This window comes from Balaenoptera borealis, assembly GCF_965194805.1.
Source record: "Balaenoptera borealis genome assembly, chromosome: 18".
NCBI classification, from domain to species: Eukaryota; Metazoa; Chordata; class Mammalia; order Artiodactyla; family Balaenopteridae; genus Balaenoptera; species Balaenoptera borealis.
In genome coordinates, this window is record NC_138877.1 from 2,369,770 (window position 1) to 2,387,316 (window position 17,547).

A 17,547-nucleotide genomic window follows, 5' to 3' on the forward strand; every position below is an offset into this window, starting at 1 on the left:
TTCCAGCTGACTCCTGTAGCGTCCTGATCATCCCATTAGTCTCTGAGCACTTCCTTGCACAGCACAAGATGTCCCAGGCTCATTTTATATTTTCCTCCCCTGGACCTGACATTAGCCACTTCTTCAAGGGCCACTGGTTTCTTTTAATGATATTTAGAAACCAAGCTTTGAATTCTCAGGGTGCTCACAGCTACTGGAGTTTCATTGCTTTTAGGCCCTTTGGGTTACAAAAGGAGTATTATACATTTATATTTATATTCACACTGATATTTCCAATTCAAATAGAACATTACAGAGTTTTTTCTTAATTTCTTGGCATTGTATTTGTATCTCTTTACTTTCACAATGAAAATCTTAGTTCCTAAGTAATTTACTTATTTATTCAGTTTATCCTAAAATGTACATAAAACAGTTTAAAAACTACATACTAGTTTAAGATTTCTTTGCAGTTTTTTTATTTTATTCTGTTTTGGCTTTAAACTACATCCAACTAAGGAGTCCTGTGTTACTTTCAAAACTCACTAGAAAGAATTCTTTCCTCTGTGTAGTTATAGTACCAACTTCATAAAATTAAGTTCATTTGTTTCATGATTTCAAATTTTACAGTTTGCTTTTACCCTTGTTTTATTTTTATTTTGGATATGTAACAAATATAAATGTTTAAAAGTTAAAAAAAAAACTATGTAAAAAGGTACTCAGAAAGGCCTGGCTTTCATTCCTCACCCCCTCACCCCAGATAATCATTTTTATTAGTGTTTGTTTTATTCTTCCACTACTTCTTTTAGCAAAATAAGCAAGTAAGTATGTATTTCTAATTTCTTCCTTTAAATATCTTGGTCTACACCTTGCTTTTTTCACTTATACCCTAGAAATCACTACACATTAGTACACAGAGACAACCATTGTTTCCTTTTTAAAGCACTTCATGGTATTCCACTGTGTGGGTGTTCCAGTTATACAACCAGGCCTCTATTGATAGCCATCTGGGTTGTCTCCAATCTTCTGCTGTTGCAAACAGTGCAGCAATGAATAACCCTATGCATGTGTTGTTTACTTGTGGAAGTTTATCTTCAGTGTAGATTTCTAACAGTGTGATTACTGGACTGAAAGTAAATCTGTCTGCTTTCCCCAAACTCAATTATAGGGGTTGTACCATTTTGATACTCCTACAAGCAATGCATGAGGCTGCTTATTTCTCTACAATAGAATATCTTCAGACTTTTGATACTACAGGGTAATTTTACTTTGCATTAAATAAATTACGGTAAGCATCTTCTCATATGTTTATAAGCCATTTCTGTTTTTTTTCCCTATGAACTGTCTATGTCACATCCATTTAAAAATTTTTTTTAATCAGGCTTTCCTCACTCCCTGGTTGTAAGATCATCCAGCCATGTTTTCTCTTAGTGTTGGAAGGTTCTTATTTTTTATATTCAGATTTGGTCCATTTTGAAATGGCAGATTCCAGGGGTAGGAAAAGTATCAGATAAGCCTAAAAAAAATCTGGCACCTGAAGATAAGGAAAGAAAAATGATGGCGACATGTCAAAAGGACACAGAAACCAAACTAAAAGGGCTCCTACTGGCTAAATCTGGGACAATTTGAGCAACAAAAATAAATGATACAGGGATTTCCCTGGTGGCGCAGTGGTTAAGAACTGGCCTGCCAATGCAGGGGACACGGGTTCGAGCCCTGGTCTGGGAAGATCCCACATGCCGCAGAGCAACTAACCCTGTGCGCCACAACTACTGAGCCTGTGCTCTAGAGCCCGTGAGCCACAACTACAGAAGCCTGCGTGCCACAACTACTGAAGCCCGTGCACCTAGAGCCCGTGCTCCGCTACAAGAGAAGCCACCTCAATGAGAAGCCTGCACACCGCAATGAAGAGTAGCCCCTGCTCGCTGTAACTAGAGAAAGCCTGCATGCAGCAACAAAGACCCAATGCAGCCAAAAATAAATAAATAAATAAAAAATAAATTTATAAAAAATAAATGATACGTTATAACCCATAAAATAAGAATCCATGAGAGCACGACGATGTAAATGAATGAATAAATAAATAAATGGGCGGCTTCCCTGGTGGTGCAGTGGTTGAGAATCTGCCTGCCAATGCAGGGAACACGGGTTCGAGCCCTGGTCTGGGAAGATCCCACATGCTGCGGAGCAACTGGGCCCGTGAGCCACAATTACTGAGCCTGCGCGTCTGGAGCCTGTGCTCCGCAACAAGAGACCACAGAAACGAAGACCCAACACAACCAAAAAAATAAATAAATAAATAAATAAATAAATGGGGAGGAGGGAAAGCTCTTCCTTTCGGTTTAATTCTAATTATTAAATGTAGAAGAAATCATAGAATTTAAAAAATCACCATTTGGCAACCAGCACAGTAATTGTTTCAAGCAAGAGTCCTCAACAGATGCTAATAAAGAGTAAGTGCAAGTAATCATGAACAGATTTTCCCACAAAGATACTTGTCTTAGGTTGGGTTCTCTGGAATCAGGTGCTGAGACAGAGTTTGGGGTGCAAGATACTCACTAGGGATCAACACATGTGAAAGGAAGTGGGGGAAGCAGAATTGGGCAGAGGTAGACATCTCACTATAGTGCAGGCCTATTCAAGCTTTGGCCACAGGCAGGGAGCTCTGAAGAAGTCCACCCCTTCTCACTCAGCACTGCATGCCACTGCCCAGGAAGGGTGTGACCTTGGGTGAGTTGAGTCACACTGAACGAGCTGAGAGCTGACTGCTGGAAGCTGTCTGCTGACCGCACATGCCACAACTGAGCAAGTCCTTCCTCAAAGAGGGGTATGTGTGGGTTGTCTGGGTCTACCAGAATACTTATTAATTACAAGGAAAACTGTACCTTTACAGAATGGAGAAACTTGGCAGATACCAGCTTACGTGGTGACCAAAGTAAACAGTTCCCAAGACAGTACAATCAATGACACAGTATTACTTTTGTGGTATTCACGCTAAAAATGTATACATGAGGAAACATCAGACATACCTAATTCGACGGACATTCTATACAAGAAGCCTATACTCTTCAAAAATGTCACGGTCATGAAACACAAAACAAGACTGAGGAGCTCTTCCAGATCAAAGGACACTAGAGAGACCTGATACCTAACTGCAATGTGTGAGCCTGGCCTGGTCTGTGGAGCAGAACAACGGTTTAGTGGGACAACTGGAGAAGTCCCAGTAAGGCTTACAGATTAGAGAGTAGCATTTTATCATGCTAATTTCCTGATCTTGATATCTGTACTCTGATTATATAAGAGAATGTTCTCTGCTATAGACTGAATGTTTGTGTTCCCCCAAAATTCATGTTAAATCCTAATGCCCAGTGTAATAGTATTTGAAGGTGGGGCCTTTGGGATTACATCATGAGAGTGAGGCTCTCATGAATGGGATTAGTGCCCTAATAAGAAAGAGATCCCTCACTCCTTCCGTCATGTGACAATACAGTGAAAAGATGGCCATCTATGAACCAAGAAGTGAGCCCTCACCAGACCCCTGCTGGCACCTTGATCTTAGACTTCCAGTCTCCCGAAGTGTGAGAAATAAATTTCTACTGTTTATAAGCCACCACCATAAGTCTATGGTATTCTGTTGAAGAACCTAAACAGACTAAGACACTCTTGCTTTTAGAACACTGATGTATTTACAGGTAAAGGGACATTTAAGGTCTGCAACTTACTCTCAAGTATTTCAGAGACAGAATGAATAAATGATAAAGCATGTAGCAAATAATAACCTTTAGGGAATCTGGGTGAAGGATATATGAAAATTCTTTGTACTATTTTTCACAAGTCGAAAATTATTTTAAAATAAAAAGTGTAAAATATAAGAAAAAAAATTTTTATCCATTTGTAGTTTATCTTGGAATACAGTGTGAGATATGGACCCAATTTTCTCTCTTATCAAATAAGTATCCAGTTGTCCCACCTTCTCCTCTGTGATTTGAGGTGCTACTTTATTCTAAATTTCAATATTTACTGTCTATTTCTGGACATTCTATTCTGTTCCATTGGCCAATATGTCTGTCCACACATCATACCACACAATTGGTACACAATTTTTATAACAGATTTTTTTTTTCAAATTATTTATTTATTTATTTATTTATTTTTGGCTGTGTTGGGTCTTCGTTTCTGTGTGAGGGCTTTCTCCAGTTGCGGCAAGTGGGGGCCACTCTTCATTGTGGTGCGCGGGTCTCTCACTATCGCGGCCTCTCTTGTTGCGGAGCACAGGCTCCAGACACGCAGGCTCAGCAATTGTGGCTCACGGGCCTAGTCACTCCGCGGCATGTGGGATCTTCCCAGACCAGGGCTCGAACCCATGTCCCCTGCATTGGCAGGCAGATTCTCAACCACTGCACCACCAGGGAAGCCCCACAGATTTTATTTTTTAGAGCAGTTTAGGTTCATAGCAAAACTGAACAGAAAGTAGAGAGAGTTCTTATTTACACCCCCTGCTCTCACAATTTAAATTATAGAGATTTGTGGTTTAAAATCAGGTGGAGTTTTGTGCTCTTTATCATTCTTTCAGGCATTTCTTGGTTGCTCTTTCTTGTTTATTTTTCCACGTGACCTTTAGGATCAACTTGTCCAGTGCCAGAAAAAAACAAAACAAAACAAGAAACCATTTACTGGGACTGGATTTATGCATTAACTTGGGGAGAACTGAAGTCTTTGTAATGCCGAGTTTTTCTGTTCATGAACATGATATACGTAATGTCCTTCCATTTGTTCAAGTCTACTTCTATGTTTTTCGGAAATGTTTTCCTCCTATAGACGTGGCATTTTTCTTGAGTTTATTAAGTATTTTATCTTTTTGATGTTATTGGAAATGGAAACTTGACTTCTACCATATTTTCAATTATTCGTTATTTTCTTTATTGTGTACATATAGAAAGTATTCGGTTTTGTTTGCTAATTCTATATCCTGCCATTTTACTCAATTCCTTTTGTTTAGGTGTTCTGCTGTTATTGACTCTCTTGGCTTTTCAACATATACTATCACGTTATCTGCATGTAGAAATAGCTTTCCCTCTTCCTTTCCAATGTCTTATGCTTCTAATTATTCTCTTGATTGAATGTGGTAACTGGTTTTGTCAATACAATGTTATTCAAAACATAGCAATGGACATAGTGATACGTATTTACTGCTGGTTTTAGTGGAAATTAAGTATTTTGTGTGTGTGCAATTCAGAAAAATTTAGAATTTAGAAAAATACTGGATTAAACAAAGTTACATACTTAGTTACAGCAGGGCTTCTTAAAATGTGTAATGTGCAAATGAGCACTGTGAAAATAATGATAGAGACTATTATATAAAGTCCAAATGAATCTGACAATGTGCATTTATACATTTTTGAATTCACAATGTCAAATACAGTACCTGGAACACTGTAAACATTCTATGTTTGTTACATTACTAAAATAACATAGAGATTTTTTTTTTCTTAAACAAAATTCACATTTTATTTAGGTTGAAATAAACACAGAAATGTTTTTAAGGTCAGGAGAGTATCTGTATTTGAAATTGTGGGTTATCTACTATGTGAATATATTCCAATTCTCCCTCTTGTGCTAGGATGGGAAGTGGCAGAAACACAATTAATTCACTCATTCAGTGAATCTATTGAGTACATATTACACAGGACCTGTTTTAGGTTCTGGAAATAAAGCAGTGAACACACTTATCAGGAGAGAAACACAAACTACATGTCGAGAATTAATAAGTGCTATGAGGAACCACAAAGCAGGGTAAGGAGAAAGTGAAAGAGGAAGTACTTATTTTATATAGGGTAGTCAGGGAAGCCTGTTTGATGGGGGAATATCTCAACAGAAATCTAGATGAAGTGAGAGAGCTAGGCTTGTGGAAATCTGGGAGGAAAGCATTCCAGGCAGAAGGCACAGTAAGTACAAAGGTTCTCAGGTGGGACCATGCAAGGCCTGAGAGATGCAAAGAGGGCTGGCTGGCTGAAGCAGAATGAGTGAAGGAAGAGATGAGTCAGAAGCAGGGGCGGGCCAAGGCACTTAGGGCCTCACAGGCTACGGAAAGAGCTCTGGATTTCATTAAGAGCAAAGGAGGAAGCCACTGGAGCATGCAGAGGACTCAGGATCTTGACTTGGGCTTTAAAAGATTCACTCTGGCTTTCTGGAGGGTGGGGGAAGAGCGGACTGTTAGGAGGCCAGGGCGCACGTCCATGATGTGTGCCACAGCCACGACGCCACACCTCCTTTCTTAACGCTTACACCAATGACACACACTGCTAACATTTTGGTGTGTTGGTATTATTTCCTTCAGGTGCTGATGATATCCTTTCCATGCACTTAGTTTAAAAAGCTTCCCTGAAGACTTCACATTTAATAAGCTCATGTTTGTTCAATTAGTATGTTAATAATAACTGTTCCTCCTATGATTCCAACTGGGTGGGCCAAAGTTCACGTTAGCGTGTATAATGCAGCACCAAGAAGGGTAGAAGAACAGAGAGAATAGAAATGTTTTAAAAACAATTTAAAAAAATCTTTATCATCAAGACTTATGGATCTCTGTCTTAGAGAAATTATTCTTCATAAAACCATAATCCCCATTATTTGTGACTATTTCAGTTATTTAAGTGTAGGTGCCCATCTGCTCAAGAAGATGTGCTGCATGTTTCAGCAGTATGTAAATCTGTGTAGCTTATCTGCTCCCAGGAATAGTACCACGTACTAATCTTCTTAAAGTCCCACGTGATGATGGTGTGGTGGGCTCCCCTCCTTTGACAACAGTTCTCCCACATGCACACTACTGACACTACCACAAGCTCATAGCAAAACAGGAACCCACTTTTACAATATGATCTTCAAATGCAGCCAGTTTTTTAAAAAGTGTGAGAATGTGGTCCTTCACTCACTTAAGACTGTGTGTGGGCATGGGGGGAACACAACTCTAAGAATTAAAAAACAAAAACACTTCCTGCCGAAAAAGGGAAGGCAAGAAAAAGTATGCTCGCGGCTATTTACATTTCTCCCCACCCCCAGTAACATTTGAAAGCCTACTCTGCTAAGAACGTTACATGATTCTGTAAGACAGGCATTACCCCATTTTATACCATAGGGACAAATTCAGAGAGGATAAATAAGTTATTAAGATCATTCAACAAGTAAAAAGGTACAGCAAGGAGGCCAGTGTGGCAGCTGCAGAACAACTGAAAGAGTGGAAAGGAAATTATGTCAGAGAAGTAATGAGGGGAAGAGGCCACGGTAAGGACGTTAGGAGCTCCACTGAACAAGAGAGGAGGCCAGCCAAGGTTTTCATTAGAGGAGTGACAGATCTGGTATTAGTTTTAAAGGGATCATTCTGGCTGCTTTGTGGAAGACAGGGTACAGGTGGGAAGACCGGGGTGAAATGAGGAGGAAGAGACAAGACATAAGGGTGCTACAATGATATAAGTGATAATGTGGCATAACAAACCACCTCAAACTTAGTGACTTTATTATCATTTTTTCTCTGGCCGCACAGCACAGCATGCGGGATCGTAGCTCCCCAACCAGGGGCTGAACCCGCAGCCCCTGCAGTAGAAGTGTGGAGTCTTAACCACTGGACCACCAGGGAAATCCCCCAACCTCAGTGACTTTAAACAACCACCATTTATTATTTCCTACAATCGTGCGGATCGGCAGTTCAGGCTGTGATCAGCTGGGCTGTTTTTCTACCAGCTGCAGTCAACAGGCAGCTAGACCGGGGCAGGAGCTCATCCACGCATCAGGGGCTTTGGTGCTTAACTCATCTTGCCTTGGCCTCTCTCTCCATATGGTCTAGCCTGAACGGCGACCGGAACGTTCCAGAAGAGTTAACATGGATGACGCATGCTGTTTTGAGCCTAGGTTCCGGATCTCACACATCACTCCCACCACGTTCTACTAGTCAAAGCAGGTACAAAGCCAGCCCAGATTCACTGGGTGGGCAAAAGACTCCACCTCTGGGGAGGAAGTACAAATTATTGTGGCCATGTTTTTCAATCTACTACACACGACAGAGATCATGGTGGCTTGAAGAAATATAGCTGCAGTGGTGGTGGTGAGAAGCAACTGGATTTTGGTACACCTGATGACAGGATTTGCTGATTAATGGGATGTAAAATGACTTTCCAACCAGGGAACTGAAAGGATGAAACTGCCATTTACTGAGCTAAGATAGGAGGAGCAGTTCAGCAGAGAGAAAAAAACTCACAAGAGTTCTGTTTTGGACAACAAGTCTGAAATGCCTCTAAGATATCTGAGCAGAGATGTCAAGAAAACAGACATCAGAGCCTGGAGTTCAGCATGCGATGTCTTCTTTGCCACAAAGTGGAAGTGACCAGCAGAGAAAAAAAGTTTTATCCATGTGACTAGGGCATAATGTTGTTCTTCCAAATAGTCTAACCTGGTTTCTAAGTTGTCCAACACCTCTTCCATGTTCCTTGACTTATAAGAAAGCAGTAAAGGCCCGAAGAAGGTTCAGTTTATATGGAAGAAAATATAAAAGCTGTTTTTGTTCGTTTGGGCTTGGGTTTTTTGGGGGTATTATCCACAGAGTTCTCTCAGACCAATCTGCTTTCTAGCATCAACAGAAAATGCTACCAGGACAGATTAAATCACTAGCAGTCATAAGGAAAAAAAACTGTTCTTCAAAAAAAGAAAAGAAAAAGGCCAAGATAATGAAGAATGCAAATAATGAAGTCTGCAGAACACTGTATCTAAAAACAGATATGAAATAACAAAATTAAAACGTTTTAAAAAATACTCTAATTCATGTCATTCCTATAATTATGTCCTCTATTGAGGATGAGATTTAGGGAGCCAGAGTTTTTCAAAACAGTATCATCATAATTTCAAAGAATCACTGTTTCAAAATCCAAAACAGAGACTGCAGAACCGATAAGCAATATCATGTAGCCTTTAACCCCAAAGAATGTTGAAATATATGTTGGTAATTATAATTTAATTGTTATTGTGGATGTTTGTTCAACATATTCAAACATGATTCAAGTGAGTGTATAGGAGTATGATTCCATTCGATTCACCACATATTTATTGAAAGTCTACTAGTAACTAGATTCTCTAGTGGATACAAAGATGAATAGGACCCAACCAAACTATAAATCTTAAAAGCAGGATTTTTAAAATACTTAAACGTAATAAAGTGTATGGTTTTTATTTATATTCTAATTCAATGCACAAGTGATCTGTGGAGGCTTACTAGAAATACATTCTTAAATAAAACTGCATTTTAGAAACAGAAAAATACAAATTAGAATGTGAAGTAGAGAATAAAGGGAGAAATACTGATATATGCTACAATACAGATGAACCTCAAAAACATGTGAAAGACACCAGGCACAAAAGACCACTTACTGTTTGACTTCATTTATATGAGATGTCCAGAAAAGGCATGCAGAGACACAGTGTTGATTAGCGTTGCCTGCGACTGGGGATGGGAACAGGAATTAACCACAAATGGTCACAAGGGATCTGACTGGGGTGATAAAAAATGTTCCAAAAATGGATGGTCGTAATGACTGCATAACTTGGTTTTCTAAAAATCACTACAAATGAATAAATTTTATGGTATGTAAATTATACCTCGATAAAGTTGCTTTTTGAAAAAAAAGGCAAAATAAAAACTTTTACAGACATACACAAGCAGAAATAACTTATCACCAACTGACTTGCATTACAATAAATGTTAAAGAAAGCCCTCAGGCAGAAGAAAATGACACCAGTTGGAAAAACGGATTTATAAAAAAGAATGAAGTATACCAGAAATGATAACTACATAGGTAAACATATAAGATTTGTTTACTTATTTAAATATTTTTAAAAGATAATAAACTGTCTAAACAAAATAATGGCAATATAGTGTTAGTTTCATAGCGTATAAAATGCTGACAACAACAGCATAAAGGCTATGAGGGAAGAAATAGAACAACGCTTTTATAGGATACTGTATGTGAACTGGTATATCAGTGGAAGGTAGATTATGATAAATTAAATATGTATGCTATAAACCTTAAAGCAACCACTAAAATAACAGAGTTACAGCTAATAAGCCAACAAAGGAGAGAAAACAGAATCATACAAAATAATTTAAAATCTTTTGAAAATTGATTAATTCAAAAGAAGGCAGGACGAGGAGGAAAAGGGAAAAAAGGACAGGACAGATTTTTTAAAAAGCAAATGATAAGACTTAAAGTTACCCACATCAACAATCACGTTAAATGCAAATGGTCAAAACAGGCCAATTAAAAGGCAGAGATGGTACAGCACGGTGACTATCGTTGTATTTGAGAGTTGCTAAGAGAGCAAATTTTAAAAGTTCGCATCACAAGGAAAGAACTTTGCAACTATGTGTGGTGACGGATGCTAACTGATCTTCCTGTGGTGATCATTTTGCAACACATACATATACTGACTCATCATGCTGGACACCTGAAATGAATGTTGTATGTCAATTAAAGCTCAATTTAAAAAAAGAAAAGAAAGGGCAGATATTTTCAGACTGGATTAAAAAAGCAAGACCCAACTATATGCTGCTCACAAGAAATGCACTTTAAATATAAAGATTAAACAGGTGAAAGTAAAAGGACATATCATGCTAATACTTATCAAAAGAAAGACTAGTGGACATGTTAATATCTGCCAAAGTAGATTTCAAAGCAAACAATATCACCAGGGATAAGAAAGTCACTTCATAATGATAAAGGGTCAATTCATGAAGAGGACACAACAATCCTAAACATTTTATGTACCTAATTACGGAGCTGCAAAATACATGAAGCAAAAACTGAGAGAACTACTAGGAGAAAGAGACAAATCCAATTATTGTTATACCTCTCTGAGTAATTAACTGATAAAACAAATAGAAAATCAGCAAGAACACATAAGATTCGAACACTATCAACCAACCTGCCTTAACTGACATTTATGGAGCATTATGACATAACAGAATACCCAACAACAAACAACAAAATACACTGCTGAATACAGAATACATTTTTCTCAAATGCACATGGAACGCTTCAAAGACAGACCACATTCTGGGCCATAAAACAAGGCTGAATACGTTTTAAAGGACAAGTCATAAAGGTATGTTCTCTGACCACATGGAATTACATTTGAAATCAGTAACAAAAAGAGATCTGAAAAATCCCCAAGTAACTGCAAACTAAATAGCACATTTATAAAATAACCTATGGGTCAAAAGTGAAATGAAAAATGAAATTAGAAAATAATTTTAATTGAATTTAAATGAAAATACAATATATCAACATTCACGGGATGTGAATAAAGCAGTATTTGGGGTAGATATATAGGAGTAAACACTTAAAAAAGGGCTCAAATCAATTAGTTCAATTTGCATATTGAGAAACTAGAAAAAGAGCAAGTTAATCCCAAAGTAAACGAGAAAGGGAAATAATATCAGACAAGAAATCAGTGAAATAGAAAACAGAAAAACAATAGAGAAAAATAAGTGAAATCAAAAGCTGCTTCTTTTGAAATCAATAAAATACACTGGAGTCAACTGTGTCAAGACAGTGTGCTCAAGGTTGATGTTTAAGCTATTCATCTTGTCTCTTTCCAAATCTGAAGAAACTATCAGGAGACATAGGAATTATTAGATACATAGATTCAGAGGTTACCGTTCTATCCTACATATCCTCTCTGAGAAAAGATAAAAGGCATATCCATCCTTGGACAAACCATACAGCTCTTCCAAGTAATAGTTTTCTCAGAAGTAAAATAAAGGGATTGAATTAGATCATCTCTAAAATCTCTTTAAGGTCTCAGATCATCTAAATGCCAAATAAGAGGCACACATCTACTACTAACAGCTCCAAACGACCTGAGAAAATCCTAGGAAACTGTATTAGCACTTTCCCCAACAATAACCAGCTTCACCAAGCTGGAAAAGTTGGTCAATCCACCCATAACTAAACTCATATGTCTGAATATTAGCCTTGAGGAAAAAAATGAAGAATTTCAGTTTAATTTAAAATCAAGGACCAATATTACTAATTACTCCATCGTTACTTCTCCGCTTTTCACCCCTGTGAGATGGCCATCTCAGATGCATTACTTCTTACTCAACTTTATCCTCAATATTACTCCTACCAGTAATAGGAATTGCTGATTATATATATTTCTACGTGTATGTGTATATGTGTGTGTATGTGTATGGAATTGCAGAATTAAGAAGTTATAGAGGCTAGGCTGAAACAAGGGCCTCTCATAAACAATTTATTTTTTCAAATGTCCTACAGTGGGCCATGCATTTTTACCATCTGAGATATTTAGGAAGCTTCAGCTACTATCTTTCAGGAAGAAATTACCTTATATAAATAACTATAGATAAGACTGAAATCTGCCCTGAGTGTCTAGATCTGGATAATCAAGTACACTACTCTTGCACAGTAGTTAAATATAAAAGCATGGACCCTGGAGCCAAACCACTTGAGTTCCAATTCTGGTTATGCCATTTACTAGTTGTATGACCCTGCACAAATCACTTAACTTTTGTTATTATGAGAATTAAATAAATTAACACAACTAAAGATACAATTATCATTCTCTCCCATCTAATTTGATAAAGAACACCAGAAACTGAGAAAATTCTGTAAAAATTATTGAAACAGCACTTTAAATAAAACTCACACTTCACTCAGTTTAAAGCTCCTATAAAGTTATACATTGATATATCTCAGTAGGATGATCTGTGCTTATGCAAACATAAATTATACGTAAGTAGTATAAAGGATAGTTTTAATGTGAGAGTGAATGAGCTTTTATGCTCCACCATGTAGGCCAGTGACACTGCAGAGCTCCCAAACGCTCCCTAGTTAATGTCTGATAACTTAGAAGCAGTAAACGCAGTCCCTATGTAAGACCTGTCACCACTGAGTATTTTAAAATTCTGCCAAGCATTTGGGCCTTAACTGTTGCAGAATGTTTTAACTTAATGAAATCCTGGGGGTGTAATCTCTAAATGACGGGCCTAAAGCCTAATTGATCTCCTAAGAGGGCAACCACTTAGCTCCGCCCCAATTCCCCATTGTGAACGGAACAATTACAGTTCCAGTGACCCTCTTGGCTCACGAGACGTTATATGCAGAGTGGAAAGATGTGGGTCACACACCTGTAGCCACTCAACAGCTGTGTGACCGACCAAAGGACCAGTCTCATTCCCTTCATCTGTAGAGACACCTATGCTCAGAGGCATGAAAGGGGTAAAGGGGAGAGCGATGGAATGTTCCCCCCTACTAGCACATGCACGTTCCTTTCCCTTCATGTTTTTTTTTTTTTTAAGATTTTTTTTTTTGATGTGGACCATTTTTTTTTTTAAATACATTTATTTATTTTTTATTTATTTTTGGCAGCGTTGGGTCTTCGTTGCTGCGCACGGGCTTTCTCTAGTTGTGGCGAGCGGGGTTGCTCTTCATTGCGACGCGTGGGCTTCTCATTGTGGTGGCTTCTCCTGTTGCGGAGCACGGGCTCTAGGCGCACAGTCTTCAGTACTTGTGGCACATGGCTCAGTAGTTGTGGCTCGTGGGCTCTAGAGCGCAGGCTCAGCAGTTGTGGGCACAGGCTTAGCTGTTCCGCAGCATGTGGGATCTTCCTGGACCAGGGCTCGAACCTGTGTCTCCTGCATTGGTAGGCAGATTCCTAACCACTGCGCCACCAGGGAAGTCCTGATGTGGACCATTTTTAAAGTCTTTATTGAATTTGTTACAATATTGCTTCTGTTTTGGTTTTTTGGCTGCAAGGCATGTGGGATCCCAATCCCAGCTCCCCGACCAGGGATGGAACCCGCACCCCCTGTATTGGAAGGTGAAGTCTTAAGCACTGGACCGCCAGGGAAGTTCCTCCCTTTGTGTTTGATGTCACCTTTTGATATGTATGATAACCATCTACAGGTTAAATGTGCAGTTTCAACATAAACACACATTTTCAAGTAAAGCTTCAGAACCTTTACTTTAAAACCACTATGGAATTAGAAGAGGGAGAGAATAATCTTCTGATAGAATTAAATAAGATTGGTGGAATAAATCTTATTCCCACTTCGGAGTAAATAAGGTATGGGACTTCCCTGGCAGTCCAATGGTTAGGACTCTGGGCTTCCACTTCAGGGGGCACGGCGTCCATCACTGGTGGAGGAACTAAGATCCCGCAAGCCAGAGGGGTGCAGTCGAATAAAGAAGGTAAAGTATCATCACAAGCTGTTGAGACTCCCATGACCATGACCACTTTCTGGAAGTAGCTTTAAGAAATACCTAAATCTGGTCAATTTTAATTGATGCAAACATTTTCGGCAAACATTTTGGTATCCAAAAGGATGAAACTAAACAATCATATGCAACAGATGAACTCCATTATTATTTGGAAATGTATTCCACAACTAATTTATTCTGGACCTACTTGCAGGGATAGTTTCCCTGAAAATTAAATGTTTTATAGGTACAAAATAACTTTCTCAAAAGTGGATATTTTCATTTAAAAACCTACCCTCAAAACTTCTGAGCCAAAGCAGTCTCTTCCACGTGCAGAACTCGGTTTTAACCAAGTACTTATTCGCGAGCTGTACCAGCGCAGGGCCCTGACCCGAGGGTCCCGATTCTGCCCTTCCAAGTAGAGTGGGTGGTGCCACTTCTTCCCATTCAGACAATTAGCATCTACCTCCTGTGCCTTTTCTCCGCTTAAGGTATACACTGCTGGGCCCTTTAGAAAACTGCGGACTCAGCGTAGACCCAGACGAGATCATTCCGGGGGACCAAGGGACCGGGTTTACCGACAGCACGGAGCCTCTGGTCCTGAGCTCCCAGCAAGGACCGACAGGAGCGGCAGACACGCCGAGCGACGCGGAGGAGGCCGGCGGGTCCGGGGAGCGGCGGCTGGACCACGGGCCCCGCGTGGGCTCCCCGCGACGACCCTCCGCCCGCGCTCAGGGCCCAGGGCCGAGGAGAACGCCCTCGGAACCCAGGCGGAGGGAACGTCAACTCCACAAACAGCCGGGACACAGAGGCCGGGCCCGGCGGCCGCCGCTCCCTCGCCTCAGAAGCACATTGTGTCTAAGAAGCTGGACGCCGACCCGAAACACACGGGCTGAACCGGGCCCCGCGGCCGGGCTCGGGCGGACACACGGCGGGCGCGGGGGAGCGCCCTGCCCACCGAGCGCGCCTGCCCGGCGCCGGAGGCCGCGCCGAGGGGCCTCCCCCCGCCCCGCCCGGTACTCACACACGCACAGCTCCACCACGTACGCGTAGTAGGACCACACGACCACGAAGGTGATGAAGAGCACCGGCACCCAACCCACGGTGCGCTGGCAGCAGCGCCAGAACGTGCAGGGCGCCATGTTCCGCCGGCGGCCTCGGCACCCAGCGGCCCGGGGTGGCGGGGCACGCCAGACCCCCGGCGGCGGCGACGGCGGCGGCGGCGGCGGCAGCAGCAGCAACAGCAGCGGCAGCAGCAGCGTCTACTCCAGCACTCCCCGCGGCTCGGCGCCCCGCCCCCGCCTCCGCCCCGACCCCTCCCCGCCCCGCGTCGCGCCCGGCCCCGCCCCGCCCCGCATTGCGTCCGCGTCGACCGCCGCCGGGGGCGGGGTCTCCGCGCCGTGGGGGCGGGGCATGAACGGGCGTGGCCTGCTGGGCGGGCGGCGGAAGGGGCGGGGTAGCGGGCGGCGGAAGTGAGCGGAGGGAGCGCGCAGGCGCGGTGCGCAGCGCCGCCTGGCGGCCGGCTCGGGCGTGGCGCGGCTCGGGCGGACTGAGGCTCCCGGGGGAGGCTCCCTGCGGGGCGACCGCGCCCACCCAAGCTGTGGCCTCAGGGGCCCCACGTGCCTCTCCTCTTGGGACCCCCGCGCTTTGAAATAATTTGCTCGTGTTTCGGGCGGAAGCCCTCCGTTTTCGGAGATGGAAACCGTAGGTGCGTGTGATTTAGGATGGAAGCCGTGTAGTGTGTCAGTTTGATTTGAAACCCAAATTTAAGGTTGAGTTGTGAACGGTTAACAACCTTCTCCGTGCCCGGCAAAAACTACTGAAATTTCCAGGATTTGTTTATACCTGGCGAATCTAAACAACGGCTGTAACAACGGCTGTAGTCATTGACGCCTGTAATCATTAAAGAACCTTCAAGTTTCGCTGCTTGCAGATTTCAAGGGAGACAGATGACCCTGTTGAGTGAGTCCGCGACCTTGGCCTCTGGGATGGACCTTACCGCGGAGGGAGCACAGGAAGGGCAGGCACTCACCCCTGCCCAGGGCGTGGACGTTCACCTCCCCGTACCGCGTTCTCCTCTTTAGTGACGAAAGCAGATGGACAACGCCTGTTTGCCAGGCCCTAAGCCAGGTATTCTAGTTCATGTAAAGGGGACAAATCATGTCCCAGCCAAGGCGGCTCCCCCATACCGCCTTGTAGGACAGCTTCTTCCTTCAGGACCGTGGCTTTCAACAGAGCCTGGAGGGCACAGGGCAGCTCCCCGTCCCGGAAGTGTGCCGCTGCCCTGAGGACTGCGTCTGCAGAGTCCCCACTGTCACCGCCACCCAGGAACTCCAAAATGCCATTTTAAGTTCCGGTTCTGAGCTGAGGGCTGGGGAAGAATAAGGGCAACTAGAGGTAGCTGTGAAACCATTAGACACGGTTTACGGAAGCCATGTAGCTGTAAATATGGAGAGTGAAGAAGAAAAAACCCCACAAACTCATAGATTTAGAATTAAACCACAATTCCAAAACACACATACAAATCTAATACTATGAGAGAACGCAAAAAAAAAAAAAAAATTAACAATAAGAACTTGAATTTGGGACTTCCCTGGTGGTCCAGCGGTAAAGACTGCACTTCCGATGCAGGAGGGCTGGTCGGGGAACTATGATCCCACATGCCGCGTGGTGTGGCCAAAAAAAAAAAGAACTTGAATTCACTGAAAATAATTTTATGAAGCAGTCTCACAAAGGCTTTTAAAAGCAGTATATGGCACGAGTTCCCTAGTGGTCTAGTGATTAAGATCCAGCACTTTCACTGCCGTGGCCTGGGTGTGTGGTGTGGCCAGAAAGTAAATAAAATAAAATAATAAAAACAGTATATGGCATGCCCAAAGAGATAAATGAAAAAATAATTTCCATCTGAAAATAACAAAAATTTTTGAAAATAAGAAAAATTGGGAAAAGAACAGGTGGATTTTAAAAGTAACCATTTAGAAATCTTCAGAATATTAAAATATTGTCAAAAACTCTGAATGGACAGATTCTAATCTGGACACTGGAGAAGAGGGACTTAGCAAGTTGGAAGATGGTTCTAATTCATCCAGAACACAGCACAGAGAATAATTTTTAAATATGAAAAGCATGGAAGGTATACCGGCAGACTTAAACGTACATTTATGATAAGCGTTCCAGAAGAAGAGGATGAGAGGAATGTCAAAGAAATGAGTTTTGAAAAGGTTAAGTATGAGAATATTCCAGAACTGAAGAAAGACATAAGTCCTTAAAACCTAGACAGAGAGTAGTGAAACTATAAACATTTAGAATA

General features: G+C 41.6%; 1 protein-coding gene across 4 annotated transcripts in view; it reads right to left on the reverse strand.

The window, feature by feature from the left end:
- Positions 1–15,545, reverse strand: part of ZDHHC20 (zDHHC palmitoyltransferase 20) — a 71,076-nt gene extending 55,531 nt beyond the window's left edge. Inside the window, exon 1 of one of the 4 annotated variants that reach the window (XM_082364969.1) lies at positions 15,262–15,543. In XM_082364969.1, coding sequence (XP_082221095.1) covers positions 15,262–15,379 — 118 coding nt within the window. In that variant the 5' untranslated portion in view covers positions 15,380–15,543. Of the gene's footprint in view, positions 1–15,261 lie in introns of all 4 variants that reach the window. The other 3 variants (XM_082364970.1, XM_082364971.1, XM_082364972.1) reach the window with 3 other exon arrangements.
- Positions 15,546–17,547: the final 2,002 nt, after the last annotated feature.